At 39.2% G+C, this 17,551-nt stretch overlaps 1 protein-coding gene across 1 annotated transcript in view; it reads left to right on the top strand.

The window, feature by feature from the left end:
• CDH20 (cadherin 20) overlaps nt 1–17,551 on the top strand; it is a 171,460-nt gene that overhangs the window by 112,096 nt on the left and 41,813 nt on the right. The window contains exon 2 of the mRNA XM_069960235.1: nt 10,221–10,584. Coding sequence (XP_069816336.1) covers nt 10,354–10,584 — 231 coding nt within the window. The 5' untranslated portion in view covers nt 10,221–10,353. The remainder of the gene's footprint in view (nt 1–10,220; nt 10,585–17,551) is intronic.

Below are 17,551 nucleotides of genomic sequence, written 5' to 3'. Positions count from 1 at the left end.
GGTAAATGTAGAGTTGAAAACTGTTATTTATTTATTTATTGAACATTATGATAGAAAAAAAAAGCAATTAAATGCATTTTCTATTATTCCTAATACTTTCTAATAGGGTAAAGTATGAAAAAAAAAGCTATTAGCTATTTAATTCCTTCTGTATCCAGCACCGTTTCTTTGGTCCTCTCTGACAGCTTTGTGGTTTCACACTGCAGCCAATCACTGGCCATATACTACTAAGGCCAATGATTAGCTGTAGCGGTAACACTGAGTATATGGCCACGTCACCACTCTGAGATGTAAACAAAGACAGTGGGAAGAACAGAGTGGCCGATCTCGACCTGCCAGGGATTTCGGTAATTTAAAGGGGTTGGCCACTTTATAGTAAAATAGGTCAGTGTACAGTATTAGTAAGTGTACTCACTGTATATACTGACAGCAGCTCCCTGTGTACCTCATAGAGCTAAAATCAGACCCCCCTCCTCCAGGCTGGGCTGCCCTGCTCTGTTTTGTTTCTGTCCATAAAATGGCCGACATGGAGGAGCATGTGACCATGACCTGTCCCCTGTGTCCTCCATAGACACATACAGGCTCTGTGGTGGACACAGGGGGGCGGGGCTTGGTCACATGTTTCTCTATGTCAGCCATCTTATGGACCAAAACACCACAGAGCAGGGCAGCCCAGCCTGGAGGAGGGGAGTCTGATATTAGCTCTATGAGGTACACAGGGAGCTGCTGTCAGTATATACAGTGAGTACACTTACTAATACTGTACACTGACCTATTTTACTATAAAGTGGCCAACCCCTTTAACTTTAAGGGAATGTATCATCAGAAAATGGCCTATTGTTGGAATCATGTTTTTTATGCAAAACACATTTTAATAGATTTTTTATTTTTATTTCCCATTTTACTATTTATACTATAAAATAATCCTGAACTCTTGCAGTTTTTATCTTGACCACTAGGCTTAAAACTAAGGTAAGGATTCCTGTTCTGTACCGATTACTAACACAGACAGGAGTAAGGGCCCTATTACACGGGACGATTATCGTGCGAAAAATCGTTAAATCATTCGTATGTAAATGATAATCGTTCTGCGTAATTGCAGGCAACGATTGAAAAAATGTTTCTGTGTCGTTGATCGTTGATTTAGATCTGAACCTAAAATTATCGTTAACCGTTCGGTAATCGTTCGCTGTAATTCCACATTCGTTTGCTCAAGTTCCGCATTTTTTCACTAATCGTTCAGTGTAATAGCACATTGTTCATTGTTTTGCTGGGATCAGAAGGAGTAAACAATCATAGTAACGATTGCAATAACGATCATAGTAACGATCGTAACTAACGATTATCGTTCTGTGTAATATGGTGAACGATTTCAGGTTAACAATAAACAATCTCGTTTGTGATCGTTTATCATTAGTCGTTAATCGTTAAATATCGCTCTGTGTAATTGCACCCTAACACTAGGATTTAGATAACAGATGTACACACAATAACTGTTGTTCACAACAGCTCAGCAAGCATCAGTGAAATTCTAAAATGGTTCCATGTTACATCTTTGTATTGGAACCCAGTAGCTTCAGGTTATGCCTCTGATGCCAATACTAATAAAATTATTTTAATGTTAAATGTAGGTCCTGTTGACATATTCAAATATACATTGAAGACTCCATCTAGAGCCTCTGTTGAAGATTCTTAGAAAGCAGGTGGTGACAGCATTTATTTAGGGTGAACAAGTTCAGCAAGTCCATATTTACTCCATGTATGATGCCCAAAAGGAAAAAACAATTTTTCAACTCCTCAGAGTGTTTGCCGAGCATGCTTGACAATGACTCTGAGGAGTAGAAATGTTGCTTTTTTCACATCACACATGGAGTTAAATACTTTGTTCACCTTAAATGGATGCTATCAACGACTGCTTTTTGTGAAATTTAGATATGTGGACTGCTGGATTCCCACTCTGGCGAGTTTTCTCTTGTTACATCTGTTGAAGATTCTGTCACATTTGGCAGAAACATAATAGACACCTTGAAGGAACCCCACAGATGCCACTATGTAAATGGAGACTACGGGCCACTATTGGGGTCCATTGTGTGATGCAGATGTGAACAGAGTTATTATGTTCACAAGCTATGGATTTGCTGTGCCAATGTATATGCAATCACTTGCAGATCTACTGCATGTGAATGTACCCATACATATAGCCATTCTTATAACATATCATTATTTTTTCTTTTAAATTGCTCCTCTAGTGGATGCAACAGAATATACAATATATTTCTGATTTTGATTTTAAGAGAACCTGTCACCAAGACAGTGCATCTATTTTATCCCCCATCATGTTATAGAGCAGGAAGAGCTGTGCAGATTGATATATATCTTTGTGGGAAAAGATTCAGTATAAATTGTAACATGTTGATGAAAACATTATTTAAACAATAAGATACTGTAATTTTTTGATTATACTTTTCCTTTAAATTCCTTATGTGCCTTTTTGTTTTTGCCCTTTTCCCCCTGTTAACATCCATCAAGCATGCTAAGTTCGGCTGCATATCACTTACAGTATTAGTCTATACTGTGAATGCAAGTATGGGAGATTTTGGGAAAAGGTGTGCTCTGTTGTATGGCAACAGCATGGTCACAGGTCAGAGTGGAGACCCGGAAGTGATCAGATCCATGGAGAGAAGAACAGCACATGAGGTCATTAGGAGCTTTTCTTAGTTGGGAAACCATTGTTATGAAATCTCTGACCCTATACAAAGAGGCCAGACATTTACAAAATTTAAGGATCTCAGCATTCAATGCAGCTGCCATGGTCTGCACAATACAACAGAAATTTTCAATCTAAAAAATACTTTAAAGGGAACCTGTGAGGTTGAAAATGTAGCACTAACTGCAGACAACATATTATAGACAAAGAGGAGCTGAGCAGACTGATATATTAGATATAGCTACATTGGGGCATTGTCCCTTCTCAGTCAGTGAGACTGAGTGGGCTGTCACTACCGAAAAAAGTCCATCTCAAAACTGGAGGTGCGATTGTTCAGCCGGGGACCCGAACATGACACAGAAGGACATCGGAGGAGCGTGGAAGGGTAAGAATAGCCTAATTGTTATGTTCTCTGCCAGGGCAGCATAATAAAATGAGCGGAATACCTTTTTAAGATATTATATACAACAATAAAATATGCATGCAGGTAAGCTAAGTAAAATGCAGCCATTTCCAAACACTCTGCAGAGTATATAACAAGGTTTATTGTATAAACCCTATCTATACCTCTAGTACTCCAATTACCAGATAACATGTAGCCCTTCAGTGACTCTGTGTTCAATTACAGCATCATATCACAGAAAACTTGGTTTTATTATTTTTATTTTAAATCCTATGAGTCCTGCCGTTGTAGATCCCAAGTGACATGCATGCATATATAACTACATTAAATCTGACATTGCCTCAAACAGCACTTGCAAAAATTATGGTGATCACGTTAACTCATAGCACAAAGAATTAGGATTTTAGAGTCTTTCTGTTAATGAGGTTGATTGGGACTTTTGGAAATTTGAATAATTTATAGAAAGAACGATAGCTAAGTACATTAGTACATTTTGTGTTGTGTACATTAAGCTTTTTTTTTTTTTTTTAAAGAATGAAGTTTAACATTGTGAAACATCTTAAAGCAGCCCTCAAGGGACCTACTAGATTTGTCTTCTGGCGACTATTGCCAAATGTCTTCTTAGTAAACATTATTTTTTTAGACCCGGATTATCTAGGATAATTTGAATGATTAAACAATATATTAAAATTGTTTTATTTAAACAATCAAATTTAAACTTTCAGTTTATGCCTTTGTATAAGGAAATATAGACTAGTTATTCACTAGAGAATACAGTCAACATAACTAAGCTATAGTATATTCCAGCCCCAGAAAAAAAAAAGTGAGTCAAATAATCTAAAAATAAAAAAGAAACCATAATGACCAGCCCCTAAAGGCTGTAATCCACAGGGCGATTGAAGCACTTGTTTGCTCCTTGTTCCCCGCTCGCGAATGGGTGAGTCTCGGGGGGGGGGGCGCGGGGATCTGCGGGCTAGATCATTCGGGGAGCCCATAGCATATAGCAGTGGTCTGCTTCCACCGCTCCTATTCCACAAAGCAATAGTAGCGGGTCATTGCTATATGATTCGTTTGTCTTTCAACATGTTGAAAGACAAATGACTGCAACGATCAGCCAACATCGTTTATGACGGCTGATTGTTGGCTGCTGTTACATGGGACGATTATCGGTAGATACGATAATCGTTCCGCGTAATAGGGCCTTAAACCCTGCTCCCCTGCAGCTGTTGTTCCAACGACTCCAATTACCAGCCGCTCACCTCTGCTTTGTGCCTGCCGGAACTGCCTGCTCAAATGCTGAGGCTAATGATTGACTGAGGGGGCAACCCCTGCAAGGACAATGTGTTGTAGTAACCAGGTAGAAGTGGTGAGCACCTGGCCAGTGGGGACCAGGAGCCATCCAAACAATAGCTGCAGTACGGTCTCTTTTATTTCACTCTTACCTACTTTTACATTTTTTCTGGGGCTCGGATACCCCATTTTAAATGGCTCTCATTTCTTGTGCTTACCCTCAACTGGTAATATGAACATTTCCTCATCTAGTATGTCTTCTCAATGTGGTTGTGCGCAGTTACAAACACTGGAAAAATGAAGGACATGGAAATTACTCCCTTAGTTTTAGGAATACAAAATACAAAAAAAAAAAAAGAAAAAAAAATTAAAGCTACAACAAAAAAAAAAATGTGTAAAATCAGGATTATGTTAAAAAAAGGCCAACTTTTTCTTTGAGGGGAGCGGAACCACTACTTACCACTACTAATCATAGATCTCATTTTACAATTGTGGATCCTTATCACATAAGAAGATGAGATCTGTGAGGATCCTCTCCCTTCAAGTAGGTTGAAGTAAATTCCTCCTGCTTGTTCTTATTTACATTTTTTAAAGTTGATTCTCCATTTTTGTATGATTTTTTTTTTTCTTTCTTTTTTATTTATTTATTTATTTATTTTTGTGTTCATATGATGCCACAAGAAAGCCATAACTGATCGATTTTGGTAGTGCTCATTCATAACTGGCCATATCAATACTACGCACATCCTGTTTGCACACAGGGCTGTGCAATATGTTACTCAGCATCTGCAGCATTACAGATTTTAGGGTATTAAAAAGAAAAATTCCAGTATTTTACTCTCCAGATGACATTTTAGCACTGCAAATCAGCTCTTGTGGGAAGTGTTATTGTCATAAATCAACCACTCCACAGCAGAACTGTGGACTGTCTTAGGACAGATGTCACTTTTAGCCATCATGTACCACTGCCCAGTCAGACGCAGCAACCGCAATGCAATGGTGTACCAATGCAACTACCTCTTTAGGACAGCCACATCAGTGTCAGTAATTACATTGTATGGTATAAATCTCAACAAGTAAGAGTTTGTACAGCTGGGGTGTTCTACCACTACACACACTTTCAATTCCAGACACTTTTTTTTTTTTTTTTTTATTACCTAGAATGTAATAAAGTTGTATATTAAGTAAACTTAATAATCATAAAGGACCAGTTTCTGATAACTGACATTCTCTGGAACAGCAATGGAAAGCTCAGCACAGGCAGCAGTGCTCATAATGAGTTTTGTTCTAAATTTTCTCAGAGTTGCCTGCCTAGTAGGAAACAAACAGGTGCACATATGATTAGGAAAGGAGGGGGCCGAATTCAATACCCAGAGGCATACAATGAGCAGCATATTACTATGGGAGGAACAATGGGTCCCATTCAGATCTCTATTAAATGTCTAGGGTTCAATGAACACAAGAACATGTCTCCAGTGTTTCAGGGCAATAATACAATAAGTAAATTCTTAACATTATTACTCATATTGACTATACAAATTTGCACAACAATAGGTAAAGACACTTTGTTAGATTCCGCCAGGAAATGTGCTACAGAATTTTATAGCAGAGCAGAATAACAAAGGACTAAAACAGATGGGGATGGTAGGTGCTTATGGACAACCTGCCAGGCTGCCACCACCCTTCTTCTCAAATTAGTTTAACATATCAATGGTTATATTTAAAACATATATATTGTGTATATATATAAATATATATATATATATATATATATATATATATATATATATATATACATATATATATACATATATATATATATATATATTTGTTTTTTTTTTATGTAAATACTGATGTAAGTGTCAATGTCTCTGGTGTGCAATGGTTCTACAACCCTTTCCAGTTCAGTGGTGCAGTCCACAGACTCCTTTTGGTCAGTGCTATAGTCTGTGTCCAGTCTCAAATATTCAGTGGTTTAGTTCAAAGTCAGCAGTTGCAAGTAGCCCCAGTATGATATCTATGGCTCTATCTGGACTCCATAGGGCTGCATCTAACTTTTCCAGCCACCAAATGATCAGACTCGAGCATGCTTGAGTTGCGCTTATCTCTAATATATGATAATGGGCCTGTAGGTTTGAATCTGACCACAAAAGACCTCTACACAGCATTTATATGTTTTCTTTTTGTCACCTGAATGGGATTCCTTCAGGTAATCTGGTTTCTATGAACACCCCAAAAACATAATGAAAGGTTATTTAGCCTTCCTGGAGACTGGCCATTTGAAAAACACCCAGGGGTAACCAGTGATGAGTACTTTGCCATTTTTGTCACTGGGCCAATAACAAACAGTCAATTTGTATTCTATAACTACTTTTGCTTTTCCTGGCCCCTGTAAGTGTCTGAAATAAGGAAACTAGTGCAGCTGAATATGTTTGCACTTAAATGGATTGTAATTCTTCCATGTTTTTATTCATTAAATCAGATATACATATTCTTTATTTCTAATCTGTTTTTATAGTAATCTATTTTTTTACACTATTTTAATTACATGCCCTAGCTGCTGTTAATAGCATTTACATATAACCTTTACAGTAGCTACATGACCCATTTGAACCTGTATTCTTGAGCTGGCTACTTCTATGGAAAAGTGTTCTAGGCACACTCTGTGACCTATGCAGAAATCACTGTGCAGTGTGCAGGAGGAAAGCAATGAGGATCCTGTGTTATCTCTAGGGGGGTCACCTTTCATTATAAGCCTGCCTGTGATCATGATAAGATGACTGTTGTTTTGCATTTGATAGCAGCTTATCTACCATATTGAAATTTAACATGTTTGATCATTGGTTACTCCAAAGACATTTAGCTATTTTAAGATATCCCAGTAGGTGTATCTGTAGTACAGTATGTTTCCAAAGCTAACATGCCATAATAAAAATTGATCACCAAATATTGACCTGACCATTCATAATCATCAAACTCTGACATGTAGGGTACAGTGTATCATGGGTGTCCATGAACGCAAACATGTATTAGTCTAAACTTCACTGACAAGTCTTTGATAAATTTTATAACTATTACAATCTTATCACCTTTTATGTAGCAGAAGAGTTTGAAAGATTGGGTTTTGTTACAAATCAAGTTTCTAAACGTATATTATGACCTCAGATATAAACAAGCTGCTCATTTAGGGTTATACATAGCACTAATTCTTGAATATGAGATTGGAGGGGATGCATTGAATGCAGACACTGAAGGAACACTGTGAGCTGTGGGTAGACAGGTCAATGTATGAGGAATACTCAGCATGTGGGTGGGAACTTAGTAGTTGAACTGGACAAGATGTCACTAAGAGATGGAATCTTTAGCACAATGCGCTCAATGTCCCATCACAGTCCTGTGCAAGCAACTGGATTATCCATTTATTCTGGAGAAAAAGCAGCATGTAAGAGGTCACTGTTTAATGCAGTCTATTCAAAGCAAAATTCTGGGCAAAACATGTTACCCCTGCTGCTGCTATTCAGTTTCTGAAAGGACATCTATATCTATAAACTGGATGGAAATATTTTATATTTAATTCTATACAATGAAAAACAGTTAAAATCTGAAAATATTAAACATCATTGTATGTTATAATCATTATTACTCACAAGAACGTACTTACAGTACAATATCTATTAAACAAAAATACCTCTAACGGAAAAATTTAACTGTCATCTATCTGTTTGAATTATGTACTGGGTATGAAACACAAGGGGGGAGGGGATTTATGAAGACCGGCATACTCATACTTCTCCCTGGCATACGCCCCAGCCGAAAGCTTTGTAAATGTCCCCTAAGGTTCTCATTGATATTGTACAACTAACATCAAATTACTCGCCGCTACTCAATGTTAACTAATAGCATATGTCTGATGGGTAGAACACATCTATATGGTTATATTGTTTACCCCAGTACAGTGGGCCTGTGTGAGTGCAGAATAACTGATGGCAAAACTTGGCTAAATGTGTTTGTGTCCCAACAGTATAAAACAAAGAACTGCCTCAATGAATTCATTGATTTCTCCTTGTCATAAAAAGATATAATTAAAATATACTCTCTTTAAGGACAGTGTCCTCTCTACTTTTTCTCACTGTTCTGTGTTCACTGTTTAGTGTTCTTCTTGTAGGCCCTATTCTTATTACGTTTTAGGTCTATACTGCTAGTATTCCCTAAGATATCTTCAAAAAGGTATTTTGACACATGCCATAGAGTACCCGCAATGCACCCAGAGTCGCTGGTGTACTGTATGTCAGGATATGTTTGGTAGTCTTTTAATTGTGGAAAAAAAACAAAGCACTTAGAAGGAAAAAGTATAGGGGATCCTTGGTTCAGTTAAAAAACCCAGGAGCCCTGTTATACAAAGCCTCTGTGCTGCTCAAGATACACTTCTAAACATACAGGACTTCTAGAATCTGCTGGTAATGTCTTGGTGCCAGATACCTCAGTTTTGTGGAGTCTATACCTTGATGGGTTTGTGCTGTTTTGGTGGCACACAGGGCACCTGCCCAGTGTGAGGCAGGTGGCTTTAAAGTCACAACTGAACAGTGTTTGCATGAATGCACTGCAAAGCTCAGTCCTTAATATTATTTTCCGTTGTTTTTAATTTGGGCAGTACAGCTGTGTTGAATTTTAAAGAAGTGGGACGAACGCTGAAATAGTATACATTATGACTTTCTTGGAGACATGCAGCTGTTCAGTTGCTACCAATAAATTAAAGTAAAAAAAAGAAAGTAGTAAAATGTATTGTCACTAAGTTGCCAAATCATAAATAAACATTGCTGTAATTGCTTGTGTGAGCCAGATGGAGAGAGGACAAGGGAGAAAGCAGAGGGAGAAAGATACTTAAGGGTCTTTAAACTGAGCAGCTCAACGTTAATGCTGTAAAAGATGTTCCAAGTGTTTTGACAAAGTAACTTGAGCGCAATGCCACCTCATTAAGTCCCACAAAACTGTGAAAGGGAAAGTTTCCCTGCTCAATAGCCCCGAGTGAGGTCACCAGCTAATCTGACTTCATGACAACAAAAGACCCTTGACTGATGAGAGAGCTTCCTGCCTTGGAGGTCAGCATTCCTTTACCTAAACCAGGCTTTCACACCAAAAAAGAAAGTCTGTTCGTCTGACTTGCACAATATCCCACAATGGCATGTGACTGTCAAACCTCCAATCTCCCATGTGGATCACATAATGATTAACTGGCCATTCAAATCTGGGCTGTGTCCCTGCATTATCACTACTGAAACGTGTCTCTGGAAAACAGCAATGTGAGTGACATTGAATGCCACAGTAAGCGTAAAATAATAATTAAGGTCAGGACTGATACAGATTTGCCATAAAAATAAGTGTTATACGCTTTGTGTCTCAACAAAATATATATTTAGAAAAAAAAAGCAGCTGTCCTTGGAAATTGCTTGGTAGGTATTCTATTTTCTGGAAGCAAATGCTTATATTCAGCACTTTCAAAGGGCTGCTCAGATCATAAATACTGTATTTCTGAGACCATGCTGTTAACTCCAGCAAATCAATAATACAGTGGAACCCTGTTGTAATCAAAGTAACCAAAGTGAAGTAATCCTCCCCACTAACTACAACCCCCAGTGTGACAGCATCCAAAGGCACTTTGTTGTATATAGGAAGATAACAGGCCTCTTTGTTCCTAAACATACTGTTCATATTTTATTATCATGCTACCCATGTGAAAGACTCCACATCTTGTAAGAGAAAATATCATTATTTCTGCTGAAGATATCATTTGACTTCATGGTTCTTTTTTTTCTTTTCCAGCATTCTAGGTATCTGCTGTTAGGACTGCCATCAAAGACCAATGATCAAAACTCCTTTCACTACTATATTTATTTAACCTCCACTTGTACTGCGCTACTTTTATTAATTAAAACTATAAAGAGATCACAAAAGAATGCGACATTTGAAGAATTATCCTGGACAAGGTGTCTACATTTACTACATGATGTTATTGGACTTGACAAATGGAGTTTTCTCATCTTCTAGTCAGTTTCCAGTTGGAGAATTCGATGATAAATCCCAGAACAAACAGTTGCTGCACAATCGGCTGAAGAGGAGCTGGGTATGGAATCAGTTCTTTGTTTTGGAGGAATACACAGGAACAGACCCTCTCTATGTTGGGAAGGTAAGAAGCTCAAAATAGCATAAAACATACATTGGAAACAAGCCTTTCCTAACTTATTCAGACAATGGCCCTGTATAGAAGTAATTTATGGCAGCAGAACACAGAATTGGTGTCACCTTGAGATATCTGGAGAGTATTCCAGCTGCTTAACATCCAATGAAATGAATACAAATCTTGCATTAACTAGGCAGCTCACCGTTTTAAGGCGCCAAACACATCAAATGTTCCAATAATGTGACAACCTATTACAGTGTTACAGCTCTTCCAGTCGTGAATGATGATAATCCCATGTTTGAATACATTCCTTAATTAATCCATTCTTTTTGTCCTTCTCCCAATCCATAGACTGCAGCACAATAACAGGATCTGTAGTCCTTCTGCATAGTGTACAGTGTTGTTGTTCTTCCTCACCTTCCTGATTTTTGAATGTGAAAGGGTCTGTGAAAATCTTAAGTACTCCCCTATGGGCACTGCATTCTATGCCTAGATGTGACCCAGCATCTGCAATATATGTAGAAAACCCAGGCTGTATCCTAAGTCTTTGATGGCTAACCTTGACACTCCAGCTGTAGCAAAAATACAATTTCCATGATACCTGGGCAGCCAAACCCATATCTTTGGTTGTCCAGGCATGATGGGAATTGTAGTTTTGCAACAGCTGGAGTGTCAAGGTTAGCCATCATAGTCCTAAGTACTGCTCACCTTAACCTGATTTACAGCTTCAAATAACTCAAAAAATGAGCAATTTGCTCCAAGCCAGATTCAGATTTTATACTAATATCACTTTTTGTGCATTTAAAGTATAACTATCATTTAAACAAATTTCTGACATGTCATAGCGACATGTCAGAAGTTTGTATTGGAGGGGGTTTGGGCTCTGTGAACCCCGCTGATAGCTAGAATAAAGGAGCAAACAAGCTCAGCAGCGTGCACTGTGCCCCTTCTGCTTTCCTATAAACTGCTAATACGAGCAGTGGATGTTATAATGGGAGCCTATGGAACTTCTGATATACAGAATTGCTGGAAGTTTCTTAGGCTTTCAATATAATTTTGTAGGCTAATCGTATTAGTAGTTTATAGCAAAGAAGAAGGGACAGAGCACACTATTGAGTGCATCTGCCCCTTTGTTCTAGCGATCCGCTGGTCTCAGCACCGGGACCTCCACCAATACTATGACATGTCACAAGTTTGTTTAAATAATAGTTACACTTTTAGAGTACTGTACCTACATGATTTTATTAGATTAAACCTCCTGAGTGTAGACAAGGCGCTTTTAGTGCTCTCACTGCCATTATTCAGCTGCTAAGACTCCTCTCCATAGTGCACAGCAATTTCTCATTTCTTACATTTCAGGGGATTGGACCAGGGCTGACATGTTTGCCAGTAGTACACACACAGATCCCGTCTTTCTCTGAGTTTTTCAGTCTATCACAGCACCTCACATGCTCCTTACTGCTATGCTATAGTGCTGGAGCAATGAACGGGCTTGCACTATGCTGAGCTGGAGATGTATACAGTATATTACTAATAGATGATATGTGGGGTTGAGTTGGGGCGACTGTTGCACAAATGTGTGCACAAATACAAGAAACAACAGCAGTTTCACCACCACGGCAGGCACTGAACCCTAAGCACTGACCAGGCTGTATGTGCTGGGGGATGATTCATAAAGTACATTACTGTAGATGGCATTTGGAGGAGAAGGGAATATTGATGGGCTGGTTTTGCAGGGTGCTTGGGAAGAAAGGAACGAAGGCCCACCAACAGGTTTTGAGGATTTCCTTAGTATTTCACAGGTGATATAATTATACTCGGTACATCGGGTATTATTAAAGGTGTTCTTTCTGTTAAAACATGATCTGTTGGTGGACCATCAGGGCTGGAATTGAGAAGCTCTGGACTACAGTATGCCTTCTCCTAAGATAAAAGGGAAGCTTTCCCTTGTGTGAACAATGCAGTCTACAAGCTCACAACTTGCATGTACACAGCCCAGGCTCTCTCTGCTCCCCCTCTGCGGCACAGAGCCCATGGTATGTCCCGCCCCCAACTGTCTTTCTGTGGCCGTCACTAGGCACAGACTCAGATTCCACCTTTCATTCCTCACAGACTCTTTGGAAAATGAAAGGTGGAATCAGATTGGTAATAGGGGCAACTGAGCCAGTTACACTTTATACCATGTTTGATAAATCTCCCCCACAGTTCTCCTGATGGCAGGCAGTGGACAGCAGATGGCAGCGTAGGGAGACAGTCTATGATGACATTTTGGAGTGTTTTTTCTGGGGCAAGAAATAATTTTTGGCAAAATGTTAGGAATCACATGAAGGGAAGCTGTTTGAAACAACAGTGACCAATTAAAGATGTTCTATAAAACTGGGGGGAAAAAAGACAAAAAGATATCCGCGTGTTCAAGAACTTATGTCACTCTAGCCCATATTCCCTTGATAAGTTAGAGCTGAAATGTCAGTGCCTGGACAACATTCCAGAAACTGCTCTCTTTCCAAAAATAGTGCCGCTCTTAAATTTATTGAATATTTATATTAAATAATATTGAATTTAGTGATTCTAAATAGAGAAGAGCAATTTTACAGTACAAACAAAGCAAATCGCTTCATTAGCTTGGCAATCTGCTTATCAGCCTCCTATTTTGCAGTCCATGCTGCTCCATGCAGCTCCACCCTCGGTGTCTGGAAAAGCTGGATCCAGTCCTGAGAAACTTCTCCCAGGACTGGATCCAGCTTTTTCAGGCACCCGAGGAAGAGAAGCCAGACTTCAAATGTAGCCGGCTGATAAGCTAACGGATTGTTTTGCTTCGTTTGTATTGTAAATTTGCTAATCTCTAATGCTAAAGTTACATTATAAGGATCAGCTTATCTAATGTATCATATGCAGAGTTATTCCTATTTGTATGACGCCATTACAGTGCCCTCTTTGGAGGTTCCACAATGTAAAGGTATGCAGCAGTGAGTGGAGTTTTAGGCTATTTGTATATGACAGTGGCTAATTACTACCATGCTAATTTCAGACTAGTGAAATGTCAGTGTAGTTCCTCTGGTAATAATGAAGATGTTTCCAGCAGAGAAGGATTAATTTGTTAGTTTACTTTGTGAAAGGCGATTTTTTTTTCTGAGCACATAAATTAATGAAAAAATCCTTCTTTTGTATTTCTTAGCTGTTTAGAATCGGATCTTAATCATTACAACTCTCTAATTAAAACCTGCACCTAATAAGCCACACAGCACAGAAGGAAGCATTGTTCTCTGGGCAAGCGACTACTCAAAATGCCATTAGAGGAAACTGACATAGAGTTGTCTGCTAGAATACCCAATATCACTGCACCTGCCGCTTTGTTTCAGTGCAATGGCGTATATGATCCGTTCTTTACCGTCCAAGACAGATTCTGCGCAAAGCATATTGCAGATATGGAGTAAATCTGGATTCTAACTCTTTTGTGTATTTGTAAAATATTTCTCTATTTTTGCCCAAAAGAGGCTATGTGTCCCTGGATGAGTTTGTGTGTAGGCCTAGCATAACAGCAGAAGGTAATTATTTCTTCCCTCACTGACGTCATCAGTGAACTAAGTAAATAAATGTTTCTACAGAGTAAGGACCCTAGTGTACTGAACAATTATGGCAGATTAGTGACCATTCAGGTTGAAAATCATTTAGTGAAAGAACGTCTTGAAAGGCAATGATCAGCCGATTTACATGATGTCGGCTGATCATGGTCTTTCAACATCTTGACCGACACTGATTTCAATAAGCCACCCAAAAGGATTGTTCAGGCGGCCCCTCTTGATGCTCCCCGCTAGCTCTCTGTGCATGAAATAACACATTGCAGTGAGTTTGGAAGAAGGGAGAAGCAAGTGCTTAGCTGACAGGTCGGTGCTCGCTTCTCCGGAACATCAGGCTGTGTAATATGGCCTTAACCCCTTAAGGACGGAGCCAGTTTTCATCTTTGCGCTTTCAGTTTCTCCTCCTCATGTTTAAAAGGCCACTGCGCTTGCATATTTCCCCCTACAGACCCACATCAGCCCTAATTTTTTGCGACACCAATTATACTTTGCAAATACAGACTTAATTTTTCTATAAAATATGCTGCAAAAGCAGAAAAAAAATATATGTGCAGTGAAATTTAAAAAAAAAAAGTGCATTTCCTTTTATTTTGAGGGGTTTTGTATTCATGCCGTTCGCCCTATGGTAAAACTGATATGTTATCTATGTTCCTCAAGTCAGTATGATTACAGCGATATGTAACTTGTATAACTTTTATATTATTTGATGGTTTTAAAAAAATGTAAACATTTTAAAGGAAACTAAATGTTTAAAATCGCTCTATTCCCATCCTTATAACGCTTTTATTGTTTGGTCTATGGGGCTGTGTGAGGTGTCATTTTTTGCACCGCGATCTGTTCTTTCTTTAGGTACCTTGTTTGCGTAAATGCAACATTACATTACATTTTTTCTAGATTTAATGTAAACAAAAATGCACAATTTTGCACATTGGCCATTTTTTTGTGCTTACGCTGTTTACCGTGCGAGCTTAGGAATTTAAAGTTTTATTCGTTCGGGAGATTATGCACACGGCAGTACCAAATATGTTTTTTTTTTTTTTTTTTTTTTTTATTTATAAAATGGGAAAAGGGAGGTGATTCAAACTTTTATTAGGGGAGGGGATAATTTATTAATAAAAACACTTTATTTTGTTTTCTCATACAGTAGCTAGAAGCCCCCTGGGCGACTTCTATATACACAGCACTGATCTCCCATTGAGATCAATGCTGTGTATATAATAGAGAAATGATCCATCAGATCGGTGCTCTATTATAATTGTCTGCTGCAGACCATCTTAATGGATTGCCGAGCCGGGATTAGCGTCATTCCAACGCTGAGCCCCGGCCAGCTCATTACAATGGATCTCCCCTCCGCGATCGCATCGCGGGGGGGGAGATCCCCCACTAGACACCAAGGAGAGGGGCCACATACACTATTTAAATGCAGCTGTCAAGTTTGACAGCTGCATTTGAATAGTTAATTAGCCGTCTGCGGCAATCAGCCACGGCTGCTAATACCCGCGGTCCCTGGCTGCACATAGCAACCGGGAACCATGGGCTGCAGAGAGGGCTCACGCCGGGAGCCCTCTCTGATCCCCCTTAACGGCAGCATGACGGGTCGTTAAGGGGTTAAGAAAGATGAAGGAGGTTTTCTTTTCTCTTTGACCATCATAGAGACCTTAAAGAGAGATGATTAATTAAAGTACAAGTCTGGGGAAAATTAACAATTTCCATCAGAGCAGGGAGGAACATAATAAACAAGCGGTACTTACCCATGCCTTCGCAGCACTGCATTAATGCTCCAGAACTCCCGCCGGGCTCCTGGATCTCCTTCTTCAGTGACATCATGGCTCGACTGATGGATTGCCCTATCAGCCAGTCAGTGACTGAGGCAGGACACTGCTGCAGTCACTGATTGACTGAGCGGGCAATCCATCAGCCGGGTCGGGTATTTTCCCCCGAATTATGACAACATCACTACTTGAGGGAAAATTTGTTCTGGTCAGGGTCCCTTAGCCTTTGGTGCGGCGTCACAGGGAGAAGTATGATAATGTTTATTATGTTCTCACTGGATTTATTAAGAAAGCACATGCCTGTTAGTTATTCTGGTAGGACATGTTGCTCGTTTTACGCAGAAATCTGCACCGGCTCCAGAGTTGGTGTAGATTTCTGCCAAGATTTCTGCCTTGATTTACGCCTGAGCAATTGCCCGCTCAGCCATTCAGTGATTGGGACAATGTCCAACCCCGGTCAATGATTGGCTGAGCAGGCAATGGGACGCGGGAGTGGCGCTATGGGGCACGAGGATAGGTGAGTTTACTTTACTATTTTCCCACACCCCCTGGCTTCTTGACTTTTTTGAATTTGGTGGCCCTCTCCTTCAAGGCATTTTTAGGTAGGTGTTTGATATAGTTTCTGTTTTATTACTTACTAATTGTTTAAACAAAAAAATAAAACTTATCCTTAGTAAGTTTTGTTGTTTTATTTTGGAGATCCTGGTGAATCATTTTCATTTTATCTGTTTTTCCCGTTAATTGTTTGAGCCATCCTATATTTTACAAATATTATGTTTATGGAATTCAGGGAATTTGCCAAATTCCTCCCATGGCTTTTTAGTGGGAGTATGTCTAGAATACACTGTTGATTTAGGAAAAACAAATGAATGTTCAAAAAATGTTTTTTTTCTTGTTGCTAACGTTTAAACACAAGCTGTGCAAAATCTCTCTTCTGTCATCCATTTTTCCCCATGCTATTTGAAGGGTCCTTTAAATTTTTCATAAATAAAGCTCAATAAGTGCATAAGGGGAAGATAAGTCATTTTACAATATTTTTATTTACTTTCTCCAAACTTTTAAAATCTTTGCTGTCAGTGAATGGGAAGATTCTCGTTGACATCTAATTGTTTACTGCTCTAGGTATCCTCCATGAGATAAATACCTCAACAGTATAGATAAGTGAGCTGAGCTTCACAAACCGAGACTTGAACTCATTACGAACTTTGAAAAAGTTTGTTATGTTACAGAACCAAATTCTTTGCAAAGTTAGTAATGAGTTCATAAAGATGATGGCAGTAAATTTTAATACACATAATAAACAAAAAAGAGCCTATGATTACCTTTCCGCGCTCCCCCTGTGTCCTCTTGCAGGTCTCAGCCTGCTCAGCTAATCACTGGCCATGGTGCTGTCTTAAGGGGTCATATCATGGGATGTCACTCCTGAGACAAGAGTGACAGCCTGCACAGCTAATCACTGACTGACTGAGATGGGACAGCGATTGGCTGAGCAGGCTGTCAGTCATATCTCCGGCCCGTAGCCTGAGCCAGTGCTCTAAACGGCCTTACTAGTAACAGGATTGAACTGCAAACTGCACAGAAACGTGTCTGAGGATAAAGGTTACAGATATATCTTCATCCTTA

Source organism: Dendropsophus ebraccatus, chromosome 2 (assembly GCF_027789765.1).
Source record: "Dendropsophus ebraccatus isolate aDenEbr1 chromosome 2, aDenEbr1.pat, whole genome shotgun sequence".
NCBI classification, from domain to species: Eukaryota; Metazoa; Chordata; class Amphibia; order Anura; family Hylidae; genus Dendropsophus; species Dendropsophus ebraccatus.
This window is presented reverse-complemented; position numbering and strand designations above follow the sequence as displayed.